Raw genomic sequence first — 17,299 nt, forward strand, 5'->3', positions numbered from 1 at the left:
CTGCCTGCCAGCAAGTCGTACATACACATACATATAGATTTGCATATGTATGCACATGGGTATACATACACAAAATGCTTGTACTGGAGCAATGGTCGCTGTTGTTGTGCTCCGTTTCAACCCCCAACACACACAAAACGCGCCCCTTTTGCACGACATCCCATCGCCGTCGTCGACGTCGTCGTCGTCACAGCCTTGCCTTGCGTTTTGCTTTTGCTTATGACGTGCTCGCACGTACGCGACACTCACAACTGTTCTGCCCGTGTGCGTGTATGTGTGTGTGTGTTTGTATCGCGTCGTCATACATGCGCGCACACACAGAGCGACATACATATGTATATACATACATACATACACATAGGTATGCTTGTGTACAGTGAGCATTCGCTGTAACAAGCACGTTCATCCAATTGGCGTGTGCTCTCCACTGCAGAGCATGCACTGTACGTGCGTGTGTGTGTGAAGAGAGCGTGCGCGCATGAACCGAAAAATGTGTGTACAACATGACAACGGCATTGAGGCCAATTGCCAATTGACTGCGCATTTTTTCAACAAACATGAGAAACACGTAATTTGCTGATTGTCAATGATTTCCAATCTGGCTCACACATCAAACATTATACCATATATTGTACTATAATTAAATTGGATATTATTTGATAAATATTATTAAATGTGATAATAATATTAATCACATAAAATCAAATTTAATTATAGTACAATACATATATATTCTACATACGAAGTGGTTGATTATTATTGTTGTAAGCAATCAGCATTTGTTATCTACGAGTGTTTGCATTTGTAATTTGATTATCAACATCCCCCCATACATTACATGACCTATGCATACACACACATACATACATTGATATACATGTGAAGTATGTATGTAGTGAATTCACCACTGGGTCGTTTGTTCGTTGACGTGCCTGCCTATACATATGTATATATTTTTTTCTTCTTTTTTTTTGCTGCTGCTTTTTTGTTTTTCGTTTTGTGTCGCTGCTTTTGCTTTGCGCACCGCTCATTTTCATCATTCTGTAGCCGAACGTTGCCGCGTCAAGTTACGCTTACGCTAAACACATAGCACACAGCACAACACAGCAGCACAGCACACAGCATTCTTCGGTTTCCGTTGTGTGTATTTGTGTGTTTGTGTGTAGCCCACACAACATTTTTAGCGTCGCTCGTCGTGTACGTGTCTCTCTCTCCCGCTCTGCCTCTCTTCGTGTGTGCGCGCGAGAGTGCATTTGTATTTGTGTGTGCGCGACAAAGACGTACGACGAAAAACGTAACGCCGCGTATGTACGTGTGCACGCAATTGCAATTGTATTAGTGTTTGTGCGCAAATATAATAATACGAAAGAAAAAAAAGAAAAACAATATAAATTACAACTACATTTTTTTTTTGTTGGGCAGCAAAAACAAGCATAATTTTGTAAAGCAAAAAAACAAATACAAAAATTTGTAAGCCTGACCATGTGTGTGTGCGTGTGCCGCAATAGCAGCAGCAGCAGCAGCGAAAATCAATAACAAAGCGCAAAAGGCAACACAAAAAAAAAATGTACAACAAGCCACCGCAGCAGCAGCAGCCAAAGAGCAATGATAAAAGCAACCACAACAACAACAGCAACAACAACAACAAACAGCTGCCGGTACCAACAACAACAACATCAGCAATTGACGGCGCCATTATTAAACAATTGTATCGATACTTGTTATCGGCGCTAATTAAACAAGCAGCGATAAATATCGCTTAACTCCGTCGTGCGTGAGTGCGTGTGTATTTTACATTTTTTTGCCGTGTGTGTGTGTGTATTTTGTGTCTACGTACGTACGTACGTGTGTGCAGTAGTATTTTCTGCAAGCATCCGCAGCAGCAGAGCACAGCGCAGCGCAGCGCAGTCGACGCCAAAAAGTGGGTCGAGTTGCGCGCGTAAATTTGGGTCGCCGCAGCAGCGCAGCTCGCAGCTTGAACTCTGTTAAACTGTTTCAACTGTTAACAGAGCGTGTGTAGAGAGTGCATTCCAGTCGACTGTTAAACTGTTAAAACTGTTCAACATTTGAAAATGTCGCTGCAAACGAAACGACAGCACTGTTATCTATGCGATCTGCCTCGCATGCCATGGGCGATGATCAATGACTTTTCGGAGGCAGTGTGTCGCGGTTGCGTCAATTACGAGGGCGCCGATCACATCGAGGATATTTTGTATGCCACACGGCAGATGAAACGCCTGCATCCATCCGTATGCAGCAAGCGAGCCCATGAGAATGGTGAAGTTGTCGTCCTTCAACAGCAGCAACCGCCACAGCAACAGCAACAGACGTCGTTGCAACAATTGGCGGCGCCACAGCATCGCGGTGCACCGAGCACAAGCGGCGGTGCACCTTCCTCAGCGAGCGGTGGTGGTGGAGGGGGTGTTGCACCCCTCTCGTTGGCCCATCATCAACATGTTGCCGCTGTGGCAGCCGCTTATCAAATGCCACGCATCGGCCCCCCGCCACCGCCGCCCCAACAGCAGCAGCAGCAACAACAGCAGCAGCCACAGCAATTGGATTTCCCCGTTAAACTTGAGGCAGCACCCGATGTGCGTCCCGTTCGCATTTCCCACATGCCACCCCATCACATGCCACCGACGGGCGGCCAACGAAGCGTCACACAACAGCCACCCGGTAGCGGGGGTGGAGGGGGAGGTGGCTCCACTTTGTTGCCAGCTCTGTCGGTGAACTTAAAGCGTCCGCCCAGCGATGATGTCGATGTCGATCCCCAACAGCAACAACAACAGCAATCACAACACGGTCCCGCTGCTCATCTTGGCGTCGGCGTTGGCGTCAGCGTCGCTGAACTCACCGCCGGCAGCAGCAGCGGCGTTGGCGTCGGCGTCGGTCCCACGAGCGCCAAGCGGAGCGTCCTCGACGATCCAACCGGAGTCCGACCGCCGTTGACCCGAGGCGAATCGCTGCCGGCTCCCGTTAGCTATGTTCCCACAGAGCGGCAGCTCAACTTGCGCGACAAACAGCAGCCGGTGAGAGCGCCCAGCTTCGATGCATCCACCTTCAAGGCGGGCGGTAAGTGTGCAAACCCTTTTCTTACTTTTTTCGGACTTAACGAAACTGCAAGAGTGAGGGATTAGAACTTAACGAAACTGAAGTGCAAATCAGGGATTATAACTTCAAAAGTGAATAAATATAAGTGAAAGAGCTGAAACTTAACGAAACTTAAGAGAAAAGCAGGAACTACAACTTAACGAAACTGCAAGAGAGGGATTAGAACTTAACGAAGTGCAAATCAGGGATTATAACTTAATGAAACATCAAAAGTGAAAAGTATAAGTGAGGGAGTTGAAACTTAACGAAACTTAAGGGGAAATCAGGAACTACAACTTAACGAAACTGAAGTGCAAATCAGGAATTATAACTTAATGAAACATCAAAAGTGAATAAGTATAAGTGAGGGAGCTGAAACTTAACGAAACTTAAGGGAAAATCAGAAACTAGAACTTAACGAAACTGCAAAAATGAATAAACGAAAATAAGAGATTAAAACTTAACCAAACCTCATGAGTGAATAAGCATACAAGAGGGATAATAACTTAATGAAACTTAAGAAAAATCGAGGATACGAACTTAACGAATATGCAAGAGTGAATAAGCTAAAATGAGGGAGCTGGAACTTAACGAAACTGCAAAAGTGAGGGATTAGACTTTAACGAAAGTTAAGCGAATATCAGGGATTATAACTTAACGAAATTGTACAGAGAATAAGTCAAAATTAGGGCTTTGAACTTAAAGAAACTGCAAAAGCAAGGGCTCAGAACTTAACGAAACTAAGGCGAAAATCACGAATTATAACTTAATGGAAACTTCAAAAGTGAATAAGCTAAAATGAGGTATTAGAACTTACCGAAAGTTAAGCGAAAATGAGGAATTAAAACTTAACGAAACTGCAAAAGTGAATAAGCGAAGCTAGACCTTATATCTAATTTGTTTTTTAATATCTAGATGTAATAAAAATATGTAAAATACAACAATATTTCGAAAATCTATTAAAGCTAGTAAAAGTTCGAAAAAATTAGAAACTTTCGAAGAACATAAAACTTGTTAAAAATACTTTATAGAGACAAAGATCCTTCAGGGAATGACTGAAGCTAAAGAAACATAAAGAGATAGATCATACAGCAAGCAAGAAGAAAGAAGAAAATATATATAAAATAAATAGTTCATATAACTTAACCAAACCTTATAAAGAGAGTTACACGAAACTTGTGGACAACATTTAGATAATATAATAAATAAACTAAAAAGTACCAAAATAGCGAAAATATCCGAAGTGTGACAATATTACTGAACTAGACAAAAAAAAGTAAGAAGACAGAGAGCAAAAACAAGTTTCAAGTAACATATGAACTAAAGAAAAAACAACAACTATATTAGAGATTAGTCAATGAACTATGTTAAAAAGAAAAAAAATCTAGCTTCTTGAATATATATTAGGGGAAATGAAGAACTAGTTTCAATGCGAAAATATTATGGTATAAAGAATTCCTTAACCGACTCTATAGACTCTATGTACATACTTCCTATACTATATAGTCCCTCTATTGCCATTATATAAATGCTGTTCAATTAAAAACGTCAATTTCAAGAAATAAAATAGAGAGAAGCCAGAGCGAAATGTGAATAATAAGCAAAAATGATCCAAGATATGTATGAACTAGTTCAATGAACTAATCTGAACACGCTAGAAAAGCAAAAGAAAGTTGTTTTGATAAAAGTTACAAAATCACAAATTTCATTCTACCATAATTCGCTCATGAAATAAAGATTAATTCGTAGCTAAGCAATTCAGTTCAGGGGACTGTGAACTAGTTCCAAGCGGCAAAGCTCAAGTTCCGCAAAGCTCACATACACAGCAAGTGTGCGTGTGTGTTGAGTGTGTGTGTGTGTGTGTTGAGTGTGTGTGTGTGTGTGTTGAACAGATAAGCGAACACTGCAAACTGGCACAAATCCCAAGCAGAGTGAGCGAGCGTGATTGCAGCTTATCTATCAGCAGTGCAAGCGAGACAGAGATAGTGATGGGTGGGCTAGGAGAGGGATGGAGGGGGGAGAGGCACAGGAAGAGATGGCAGATAAGGAAGACATGAGTTGTGTACGCGCGCTTATCACTCTCCACAAAAGAAGAAGAAGAAAAGACTCGACTATTTTGGGTGATAAGCGAACGCGAGCAAAGCGCAACACAGCGATTAGATAATACGACAGACGAACGAACTAAACGAACGAACGAACGTTTTCTTATCAGCAGCAGCAGCAGCGACAGTGCCTAGTATTGCTTATCGGGCACACGCATTAACACAACACACACACACACACACACAGAGCAGCAGCTGCAGTGTTTGCTCTCACGCTCGCTCTCCCTCTCTCTCTGTGTGTTGGTGCAGTTGATGCGTTTCCCTTGATGCAGCTTTTTCTATGGAAAGAGAGCGCAAGCAGCGCTGCTTCCAGGCTCTCGACTCTAGGTCCCAGCAAATGTGTATACGTTGTGCGTGTGTGTGTGTGTGTGTGTAGCACAAAACGTATGCGAGGGCAGCCATGCAAAAATTTCACCTGCAAGTGACAGCAAAGGGAGCAAGAGTGAAAGAGAAAGAGAGGATGAGTATGGAACACTGACGTCGACGTCGCCGTGTCTTCTGCACTTGCATTTGTGTTTCATAACACACACACGCACACACACACCTACACGCAGCAGCTAGAAAAGTCAACGCATTTTGCAAGCCGCTGCAACCCTCGTTTTGACTGTCGCCAACCCTTGCTATAAAAAGGCATTTTGCCTGTCATGCGCACAACTAAAAAGCTCGAAATACATAACAAGCCACACACACACACACACACTCACTCGGACACAAGCAAAGCACGTAACTCAACCCCTCCTGCCTCATGCTGCCCCCTTTTGCAACCGAAAGGACTGCAAATGTAATAAAAACAGACGTGCAAAAATCGACTTCGGCATTTGGAGTCTCCAATTTGGTTGATGCGCTCTCTCTCTCTGTCTCGCTTTGAAGCTGTGCTGTAACTGTGTCTCTCCCATTCTCCACACAACAGGCTGTCGTTGTTGTTGTTGTTATTGCTGCTACTTTTGCCTGGGCTAAACGAGTTTTGACTGTGTTGTGTTCTGCTTTTTTTTGTATGCTTTTTTTCTTATTCTTGTTGCTTACGACGTTGCTGTTGCTGTTGTATTTTTTTGTGTGCGCGCGCAAAACGTCATTAAACTTGTTTTGGTTTTTATTTCTGCTTCTTCTTCTTTGGCTGTTTTACGCTATGCGATAACAAGTTGCACACACACACACACTCACACACAAATATGCGCGCATACGCAGAAGAGCAAAAAGTGTAGATAAAATTTTAGTATACGGAACGTACTGCAGTTCACACAAAACTTGCACATTTCTAAGTGTGTGTGTGTGTGTATGTATTTCAGTTGAATACTCACAAAAGTACAATACAAAAAAAAGAAAACAACAGCAACATAAGCAAATAGTAATGAACATTTTTCGCGCATGCCGATGCCGTCATCTTGTTTGTGTTGTTGTTGTGTTGTGCACTGTGGGGCCAACTTGATTTTCATTGATGATTCGACCGATGGCTGCAATTTACCTTTTTTAATTGCTGATAATGGCAATTAAATCATTCATTGATATAATGCGATAAAGTCGACTATATACATAGTATAGTATTGTGTTTCTCATTGCTGTTTCTTTTTATCGCGTTTGCCATTTGCAAATCAAGTTGGCATCACGGTGCTTGGATTGTTTGTACGTGTGTGTGTATGTGTGCTTTTACGTTTTACGCTGCTCTGCCTGCGGCGACCGCTTATTGCTTATTACGTGTATTTACATTACGTTGCCCTCTATGCAAGTGTGTGTACATACATACATACATACATACAATGTGTATGTGTGTATTTCATTACCAAAATCAAAAACCGCGCGACTGTTCATGTGTATACTAAAAATATAACAAATGCTTTTTTGGTATACATACACAACAACGCTGCATATGTACATACATACTTACTATGTGAGTACGGTGACACGCTAGCGTCGTTTACAAGTACATAATGCATGCGTATATAATATACATACATACACACATACATATGCATATAAGTATAGGACGTGTGCCGCCCCCTTGTGTAAAACGCCTGCTTGTCTCGTTATCTTCGTCTTCATTGAGCGCACTTCGTGCATGCACGAAGACACGACACGAAGAGTTGTTGTTGTTGCTGCTGCAGTGCAGTTTTTCTAGATTTGCGCTTGCAAAGAATTTTCGCTCTCGCTCTCTCGCAGACATTGTCCTAGGCGATAATTAGGCACGCTCTCTTGTCAATCAGCAGCAGCAACAGCAGCATGCAGTACCGTTAACACGTGAACAGAGGCATGCAGAAAGAGAGCGACATGAGTGTATGTGTGTGTACTTTGCTGATTAGATGCATCAGGCAAGCACAGTGTGACAAATACACGCAAGCAAGCAATATGAATATGAATGAAAGCGACAATGCTTCGTTTTCGGTGCACAAATCAGTATTTTTTTTTTTGTCGTTTGTGGCCTGAATGATAAGCTGTTGGAGCAGCGACTATTAAATGCGTATCATGCGCTTGACACTATCTTATCACAATATTTTTGGTTCGTTATCAGAGTTATCAGTTGTGGGTTGATAAGCAGGTAACTGCTCGATAAGACAACTATACGACAAAAGGACAGTGGGTTGTGAAACAGTTTTTTCTTCTTTTTTTTTTGTTTTTGATGCGATAATGTTGAATTGAATGTTATCAGTAAGTGTGGTGTTCGCTTTCGATAATACCGATTATAATACACATATATACGTATATTATCAGTGATATATCGATTCCAATACATAAATAGGTAGGAAATAACCTAAAACCAGTTTGTATTTAGTTTTTTTGTTGGGAAAAACCGGCCAATGAACTCATGAACTCTAGCCAACAGATGAGCTCTTTATTTTTAGATGTTTCTTTTCTATTCCGCATAAATTTATATCCCTATATAATGAGTCAATTTCCAAAAAGGAATCTTTCGATGCTTTGTAGCTTTATTTCAATATGATTCTCATGCGCAGCTTGAAAAAAAAAAACAACAACTTTTTAACCACCCAAGTTGATAAGTTATGCGTGCGCAATACACTCAAGCTCTAAAACTGACTTTGCGATAAGTATTTTTCATCCATATATTTCAGGGCGATTGTTTGGTCGGTCGCCCCATTTAGAACGACGTCATGTGTTTTATATTCGCCGCATTCCCCCCGACATTGGTCCATAAACAATGCAAGGCAGCGATATGGAGAGTATATACTATATGTGTGTGTAGTATTATTATTATTATTTTTCTTTTTCTTGATACAGTCAGTATACACACATGATGTACGTATGTAGACTCCACTTTCGTTTGCTTTGGCAGCGTTTTATACACACAGCTGTTTTGTTTATCTTATCGTGAGGTGCCTCATTGAGTCTCTCGCTCTCTCTATCTTATCGCCATGGCCAACTATGACTGATAGTGCAAGGTATATGTGTGTGTGTATGTGTGATTGTACTTAGAATGCTACTATATATGGTTGCATTGGAGGCAGATCACACGCTTCGTCCGTTCGTTGTCTATATGGTTTGTTTATTTTTGATTATGCCATGTGAATTGGGATTTTTTTTTGTTTTATGTTCTTCCTTTCATCTGCTCTCAGTACCATCTATTATCGAAAGTGTTCCCATTTTTTATGATTTATGGAGTGGTTTTATCAACGGAAATCAATTGAGAGATCCGAACTATGAGTGGGCCACTTGAAATAATCAGACGGCTATTAATTGCTGCACAGTCAAAAAAAAAAAAAGAATCATAATATAATAATTTCCAATTACGCACAACAGTTTTAACCTTAGATATGCACACATGTGTGTGTGTAATAGATCTTTGTTTTCTTAGGGTGTGGTTCCGTTTTCATTCATTTGAAGAGAGCGAATTCCTGAGCTCAGGCAAAAATTAGACAGTCTTTTTGTAATAGAATTGACAAGCCAAATGATTCACGCTTTTGCTTGTGCAAAAAACAATAAATAAAACAAAACGATTCCAAAAGCAGACGGAAAAATTCTAAAAAGAAATCAAACCAAAAATAGATTTCGCCCCACAACAACACACAACAAGATTACGTGTGCCTGCATTTCTCATATTGGGGAGAGAGATGTATTTATGATTCTTTTTTATATGAATGAAAATATATACACACAAAAATGAACGAGTGCGCAAAATGTGTAAAATTGTTTATTTTCTGCTATTAATACTTTTGGGAAGACTTGTATTAGTCAGTGCCGAAAATTGAGAATACGCAACAAATTGCAATGCAACCACTGTGCTCGCAACGTTGCTTGCATATTTTGTTGCTCTCTCGCTCTCGCTTGATGCTGCGACTGCTGCTGCTTCCTCTTCTTCTTCATCGTCTACAAGTTTGTTTTCGCTTCTCTGCTCTGTCTCTGCTCTGTTGTCATTATTATTATGATATTTATTTATTTTGGTTGTGCCTTTTGTTATTATTTTTACACATTTGCGTGCAAAATATAAACAAATGCTATAAATATCCACGTTTTGTTACTGCGACGGAGGCCACACACACACACACTGCGACGCTGGCAGCGACGTCGACGTCGCGGATTGTGCGATGTCTATGTGCGTTTTTTGACTTGCCAATTTAGAAGAAGCAGCATCGGTGGTCGTGGAAAAGGGATGGAGTGGAGGGGGGATAGCTGTACGCTTGGCGGGCAGCAACAGTCACAGTCGCAGTCGCAATAAATAAACATAACAGCACTCTAGACGCAGCAGCAGCGCACATTTCGTATGCAGCCCACTGTGCGCTGTTCGCTGACAGCGTCGTCGACATTTGAGCAATGTGCTCGACGCCGCCAGGCATACAAATGAAAGCCCAGCTCACAGTTTTTTTTTTTTTTTTTTTTTTTTTATCTGTTTTGGTTTTTTCAATATCATCAGCGGCAAGAAGAAGCAGCAGCAAGTAAATTGTGGCTACGCGTGCGCGTGCTTCGCATACATACAGTTCTTTTTTTTTCTCTTTTCTTTTTGGCAACCTTAACAGCAAAGTTAACAGCGCACGAAGCAGCGACGCAACAGTACATACATTTGCATGCATGAGTGTGTGTGTTTGTGTGTGTGTCGCAGTGCTTTGCGCATGTTCATGTACAGTACATAACGAAAAGCATGCATACATACGTACATACATACATGCATAAGTATATTTGTATGTATGTATGTTAATTGGCGTGACCGCCGCTCGTCGTCGGCAAGTCACGCGGCGACCGTGCCGGCTGCGTGACGAATAAAACCAAAAGCAAATAGTCAAAACAAAACTTGGTATGCTTGCTGCGCATGTGTGTGTGAGTGCGTGTCTGGTATACATACACAAACCGACTTGCATGCTTACAGAAAATGAAAAGGAAGAAATAAAAAGTAAAAAAAAAAAAAACCGGCCCTGCCAACTGCATTCTGCACGTTTTGCTGTTTGCTTCGTCTTCTTCTTCTTCGACGTTGACTACTTCTGCTTTTGTCTCACTCTTACGCCCGCTCTGCATGCGTCGCTGCCTTGTGACGTATGCGCAGCAGCAACAAAAACTTGTTTCGTCTCGTCTCGTCTCGTTTCGTGTCGTCGCCGCCGCCGCCTTTGCTTTTCGGGCACTTTGCCAACTGACGTTGTTTTTTGACGTCGCTTGTGCAAAAAACCAGCTGGTTGAGGATTCTATTGTCGGCGTCGTTGTCGATGTTGTTCTTGTTCTTCTTGTTGTTGTTGTTGCGGCGTCGGCACAGTGGGGCCAGCAACCTGCACTTGGTTGTGTTTTTGTCTGTGACGTCACATTCGTTGCTGTTGGTGAATGAAAATGTTGGCGTTGCTTGCCAACCACACAACACTAGTAGTATGTATGTGTGTGTGTGTGTGTGTGTGTGAAGCGTGTTCGTGCCAAGTTCTAAAATTACAGAAATTGCGCCAAGCAAAATGAAGACAAAAACAACGCTTGCAATGAAAATGATTTCATTTATACTTATGTAGTATGTATTTACTTATTTCTCTTTATTATTTTTTTTTCATTCGCAACGAAAAAATCGAAAGCAGGCCTCCCATTCAATTGGAATACTGTAAACATAAATACAACTACAATCACACACACATACATATGTATATACTAAGTTCATTCTTCTTCTTGATTTTCACATACAGTGCTCTTTCGATATGGTTGAATAGCAACAACTTTTGTTTTCTGTGGTAAACAATTTCCAAAAATAGTTGTTCTCTCCTCTTCTCTATCTGTTTTTGTTTATTCTGCTTATTGTTTATGTATGAAACATCGCAATTGGCATTTGTTTTCATTTCATAAATTTCTCGTTCTTCTTTTCGTATTTTTTTTTTGTTCAAGTCGAGAATTATGCTAATAATTAACCAATCAAATTTCCTGCTATATAACTGGGAATATTTTCGCTGGGAATTTCTATGATATCGAAGGTTTTACCAGGGTTTTTTTTTTTAAGATTAGCTATTAACACAATTCTATGTGGAATCATTTAATTCGATTAATTGATTTGTATTCTGTCTCATTTCGTAAAATGAATCGATTTTTTAATGTATTTGATATAATAATTTACTATTCGATATTGACTTTCTTTTAATTATTGATTCTGAATAAGTTTTATTTTAGCCAGCATTTCTTAATCTTGATAACACACTTGTAATCTTTAATCTACCACTTAAGCTTTTAAGCTTAAAATATTTTACAACTTACTGCAAAGCTCTATGAACATCTTTCATCAAGTTAAAGCTTTTTAGTTGAGGTGCACAACTTTGAGCATTAAGCAACTAAAAACATTCCTTAAACTTAAGAAATACTTAATTTTGATTACCTTTCTTTGTCAAGCTTTAATCACATTAAAGCTCTAAAGCTAAGGAAAAAGTTTTAAACATAAACTTAATTAGCAATTCTTTAACTTTAATACCATTACAATTCAACTGACTCTGCAAATGGTTTTCATTAAACTTTATTCACACTATTGCTCTTTAGCTTTGTGGAAAGCTTAAAGCATATAGCATATTGCAACAAAATGTATTTTTGATTAAGCTTTAATCACATAAAAGCTCTTAAGCTGTGCTAAAAGCGTTAATTATATTGAAACTTATTTCGAAAACTTAATAAGTAATTAATTACTTTTTTGTAAGTAACTTTAATCTCATCACAACTTATCTCCAAATGTTTTTCTTAAAGTGAAAAACACATTAAAGCTCTTGAGAAATGGAAAAGAATATAACAACTAAAGTTATTCCTTGAACTTCATTATTAAGTACTTAATTTTAAGTACATTTTTCATTAAGCTTTAATCACATTAAGCTTGTTAGTTACGTGGAAAGTTTGATGCGTATTAAAACTAAAATTATTCAATTAACTTAATTATTGTTGAACTTAATTTGACAAGCTTTAACTTAACTTTTAACAAGCTTTAATCACATTAAAGCTCTTGACCTATGTGCTCATATTGGAACTTTAGTTATTTGCAAATCTTACATTACAATTTAACTGAATCTGCAAATGTTTTTCAATAAGCTTTAATCACATTAAAGCGCTTAAGTTATATGAAAAGCTTTAAGGAGATTGCACATTTTGAAGTAATTTAAATTCTATTACAATTCAACTGAATCTTCATCTTGTATTAAGCTTTAATCACATTAAAACTTGTGCTATGCTAAAAGCTTTAAGTATATTGCAACCTATGTATTCCTTAAACTTATGGAACACTTAATTATAAGTAACTTTTTATTGCGTTTAAAGCTTTTCATGCAAAGCTTTAATCACATTAAAGCTCTAGTATTTTAAGCTAGTTTTAATGACATTTATTCATGGTTAATGCGCTCGGGAACTAAACTAAATACAGTGTCCACGTCTTTCTACCTTGCAGAGCACTTGTCGCCAGTCAGTCGACGCAATGGCTCCAGTCCCCCCTCGGGTCCATTGCCCCCGCGCAGCGTCCACTCGCCGAATAGTTCGGGTAAGTAACGAGCTACGATCAAATAGGAAATATATTTATATATATATATCTGAATAGGATCATCATCTGGTCGCCGATCGTCGGGATCGCGCCATGTTTCCAGCACAACCGTCACAAGCAGCGAGGTGGGAGGCTCGAATTCGGTGCAAGCGGCTGCTGTGGCCGCCGGAGGTGCAGGCGGAGGCAGCGCTTCAGGAGGAGGCTCTTTGGGAGGCGGAGGAGGAGGAGGCGGAGCAGGTGGAAGCAATTCGCTGAGCAGTTGCAGCAGCGCCAGCGGAGGCGCCTCAGTGGTTGGCGTTGGTCCGTCGTCGTTGCCACCGAATCCGAATGCGGTCAGTGGCGATGTGATCGGCGGAGGTGGCAACTCTGGCAACGCTGTTGGCGTACCCGGTGGCGGCGGCGGCGTCGGCAGCAATGGCAGCGCAGTCAACATCGGTCCCGGCAGCAGCAGCAGTGGCGGCGTCGGCAGCGGCAGCGGTGCACCTCAAGGCTTGGGCAGCGGGGGCGGCGGCAGCAACAGCGGCGCTAGCAGCGTTGGCAGCGCAGCCGGCATGAGCGGCGGTGGCGGCGGCGCAGCTGGCAGCAGCAGCAGCGTCGGCAGCGGCAGCGGTTCGGCGCCCAACGCAGCAGCAGCGGCGGCCGCGGCAGCAGCGCAGAATGCGACACTGAAGTGCACGTTGTGCCAAGAGCGTTTGGAGGACACGCATTTCGTGCAGTGTCCCTCGGTGAACATTCACAAGTTCTGCTTTCCCTGCAGTCGCGAGAGCATCAAGCGTCAAAACGTAAGTTCAGCTCTCTCTCTTACGCTGCTCTCTTTCGTCCATGATACAATTACAATATGGAAGGTAGTCTAGTTGGCAAAAGCTTTCGTTAGTGTTGCCAACTCTTACATAGTGGTCATTTATAGCAGAGAAGGCCAACAAAAATAGCCAAATATAGCTATATTTCTTAAACAAATTGGAATTTAAAATAGCAGTTAGTTTTTAATAACAAGTTATTATATTTTTGTACATCAATTGTACAGTATTTCTTGGTTAAGCAAATTGCTTAAAATTTGACCAACGTCATCAAAACTTAAGAACTTTCCCATTATACCAATCTGTGTAAGGAACTTATTTAGAGCGTTATACTCAAAGTAGCATTTTTCAGCTCGATGCAAGTTGGTTAAATTTTTGACCAACCTTCTTTGTCTATGGTATATATTTTGAAATACCAAATATACCATTTGGTATATTTTTAGTAGTAGCTAAATTGATAGAAAAAATATGCTAGAAATTGCTAATATTTCTGCGTTATTTTTAGGTGGTTGTTATTAAGATAAAAAAGAAATGTTAATATCGATGTTTCCTCGACCGAATCTTTGTATTTATCTGATTCAAATATAATTTTCAAATATTTTGTTGGCAATGTGTAGTTAAAAGAACACAACCAACTTCTGTTGAGTCCATATCTGTAAGAAGAGCCATCGAAACTATTTCAAAAGTGCCAAAAGTAGCCGAATCATTAAAAAAAATGATAGAATTCTAGTTAATAGCATTTAACAAAATCTTATAGCTTTTGCAGTTTCAAAATAGCTAGATCTAGCAATAAAATAGCTAATATGGCAACACAGGTCATGACTACTAAGATACCAGCTTTTGCCAACGCGAGACTACCTTGTATATTTGTCTGTTTTACGCTCTCACACTAATACGTTTCTCTCTCTTCGGTGGTTGTTTTTAGGGACTGGGCAACGAAGTTTACTGCCCGAGTGGTGAACGATGCCCGCTGGCTAATTCGACCATACCGTGGGCATTTATGCAGGGCGAAATCACCACCATATTGGGCGAGGAGGTCAAGGTGAAGAAGGAGCGCGAGTCTTAATGTCCATTTTATTGTAAGAAGCTGCGCCGAGCTTTGGAGCACTTTTGAGAGAGCCCAGCAGCAGCGACGCTGTAACTGATAATTCAACTGCATGAGAGCGAGAGAGCAGCGATCGAAGCTTTTTCGTCGCTCTCTCTCTGTGTGTGTCTCTGCTTTGCTTGCGCTGCACTCACACAGACGACGCTCTGTCACGCTCTGACACGAGTTCGAAAATGGAGAGCGACAACTTTGACACTTTTTTTTTCTTTGTGACAGCCGCGACGCCGGCGTCGCAGTCAGCAGCAACAGCAGTAGCAGCAGCAGCAGAGGGCGCTCTTTGTCCATGACGACCAACAACAACAACAAAACATTTGTAGTCATAAGCAAACACAACAAATTTGTAACTTTTAAAGAAAGAGAAAATTGAAATTGATGGATAATGAACGAAATGAAAGCAACAAAAATTGTGTAGCATATTTATCAGCGTCGCAGCAAGAAAAACAAAATCTAATTATATTTTTGATTCGGTTTTTTGTTTTTGTTTTTTTTTTTGTGTGTGGAACGATCATCTGCAAAAGGTGCGCAGAAAACGTAACAGTAAAAACGTAACGTAACGTAATGTAACTTTAACGTAATACCAGAAGAAAAACACGAGAAACTAGCGTGTGAAGAGAAATTGTACACTTAACGTATACTTAATATATATATATTTAGATATATATATATATAAATATGATTCTAACTATTTTTTTTTTTTACCAACTATATTTGTATAAGAGAATTTTTGTTGTTAACGCATGAGAATCATTCAGATGATTGATTGATTTATAAACAATTTACCAACTTAAGCTTATTTAGTTTGTACTAATGAATTAATTTATTTGTATTCAGTCTTTAAACATATACTATATATCTATATATATTTTATTCGATACACACACCAACACCCACACACACACACAACTACAAATGCATGTATGTAAAACAAGATATAATTTTTTTTTTTTTTTTAGTAACTACTTAATTTAAAACCCAGTTTTTATGCTAAAGATCTGTACATATGCATACCACATAATTGGATTAAAAATATATATCTACATATATATATATATACATATACATATACAAAAATATATATGTGTATATTCTAAATAAAATAGCAATTATATATTTGATGTTGATACAGCAGCAAAAGCAGATGAAGAAGAAGGAGAAGAAGAAGCAGCAACAGCTCGAAGATGACGTAAAAATTAAAGTAACAGCAAAATGGAAAACGATTTTGGCGTAATACGTAACAAACATTTTTAAAAACGATTTTTAACTAAGCCGCCGCCACAAGCAGCAAAATGATGGGAAATTAACATTTTTTGGGGGACATTTTTGCAGCGTAGTTTTATATATTTTGTTGTCGGTAGTTTTTAAAACTAAATACGCAGAAAGAAAACAAGAAAACAAAAAGAATATGAAAACATGCAACGTTGCACGCACATTGTGAAGAGCGGCAACAACGCAACAAGAACATTTTTTTGTATTTGTATCGATAACGTAACGATTACGATAAAAACACACGTCTTTTGTGCTTGTGCAGCGAATTTTGCCAGCAAATTTTGCAGAAAACCAAAAAAAAAAAACAATTGAACTAAATAAATGAGAAAAAAAAACTGGACCAACACAGTATGAGAAAAACAAACACACACATTTGTAACATACCAAAAAAACGAAGAAAAAAAAGAAGAATGAGAATGAGAATATTATACAGATCTATAGTTGCCACATAGCTGCACCACATAGAGAGCAAATACATCAATTTACATACAGGAGAAAAAAACACAGCCAGTTATCGATGAATTGTCTGCCGCACAATACTATCGATAGTGCGTGCGATAGTTTTTGGTGGAACTGTACTTTTTGCAGTAGATTACAAGCAAACGGTTTTTACTAGATTAACAACTACGAATTATAACATCAAATACAAGAATATCAAATCAAAACAAAACCAAAAAACAAGAATAAAAAAAAAGTCAAGTCGATATACATTATGAATATATCAATATATAATATTTATATTGTTACTCTAAAGAAGTGTAAAGCAGACGCCGCAGCTCTTCCTCTCTCTCTCTCTCTCTCTCTCTCCCACTCTCTTTCTCTCTCTCTGTTCCTCCTTTTTCTATGCTTATTTCTGACTTACGTTCTTTGAAAACGAACAACAAACTTTTTGTGATAAAAGCAGCGATGCATTCGCGCTGTCTTTCTCCCACTCTCTCCATTGCTATACCTGTCTCGCTCCTGCTCGCAGAAGTTTCTGCAATGCATTCGCGCTCTCTTTCTCGCTCTCTCAATGAAGTTTCTGTCCAGG

General features: G+C 39.7%; 1 protein-coding gene across 2 annotated transcripts; it reads left to right on the forward strand.

Annotated features, from left to right (window-relative positions):
* The first annotated feature begins 1,033 nt into the window (after positions 1-1,033).
* Positions 1,034-16,680, forward strand: LOC133848341 (probable E3 ubiquitin-protein ligase IRF2BPL). 2 transcript variants are annotated; one of them, XM_062283850.1, is made up of 4 exons: positions 1,034-3,072; positions 12,988-13,101; positions 13,159-13,883; positions 14,824-16,680. In XM_062283850.1, the coding sequence occupies exons 1-4, from the start codon at positions 2,073-2,075 to the stop codon at positions 14,962-14,964; spliced, it is 1,980 nt and encodes a 659-aa protein (XP_062139834.1). In that variant the 5' UTR covers positions 1,034-2,072; the 3' UTR covers positions 14,965-16,680. The 2 variants fall into 2 exon arrangements, with proteins under 2 accessions (XP_062139834.1, XP_062139835.1); XM_062283851.1 differs by having other exon boundaries at positions 13,012-13,101.
* Positions 16,681-17,299: the final 619 nt, after the last annotated feature.

The sequence above is a fragment of the Drosophila sulfurigaster genome, chromosome X, assembly GCF_023558435.1.
Source record: "Drosophila sulfurigaster albostrigata strain 15112-1811.04 chromosome X, ASM2355843v2, whole genome shotgun sequence".
NCBI classification, from domain to species: Eukaryota; Metazoa; Arthropoda; class Insecta; order Diptera; family Drosophilidae; genus Drosophila; species Drosophila sulfurigaster.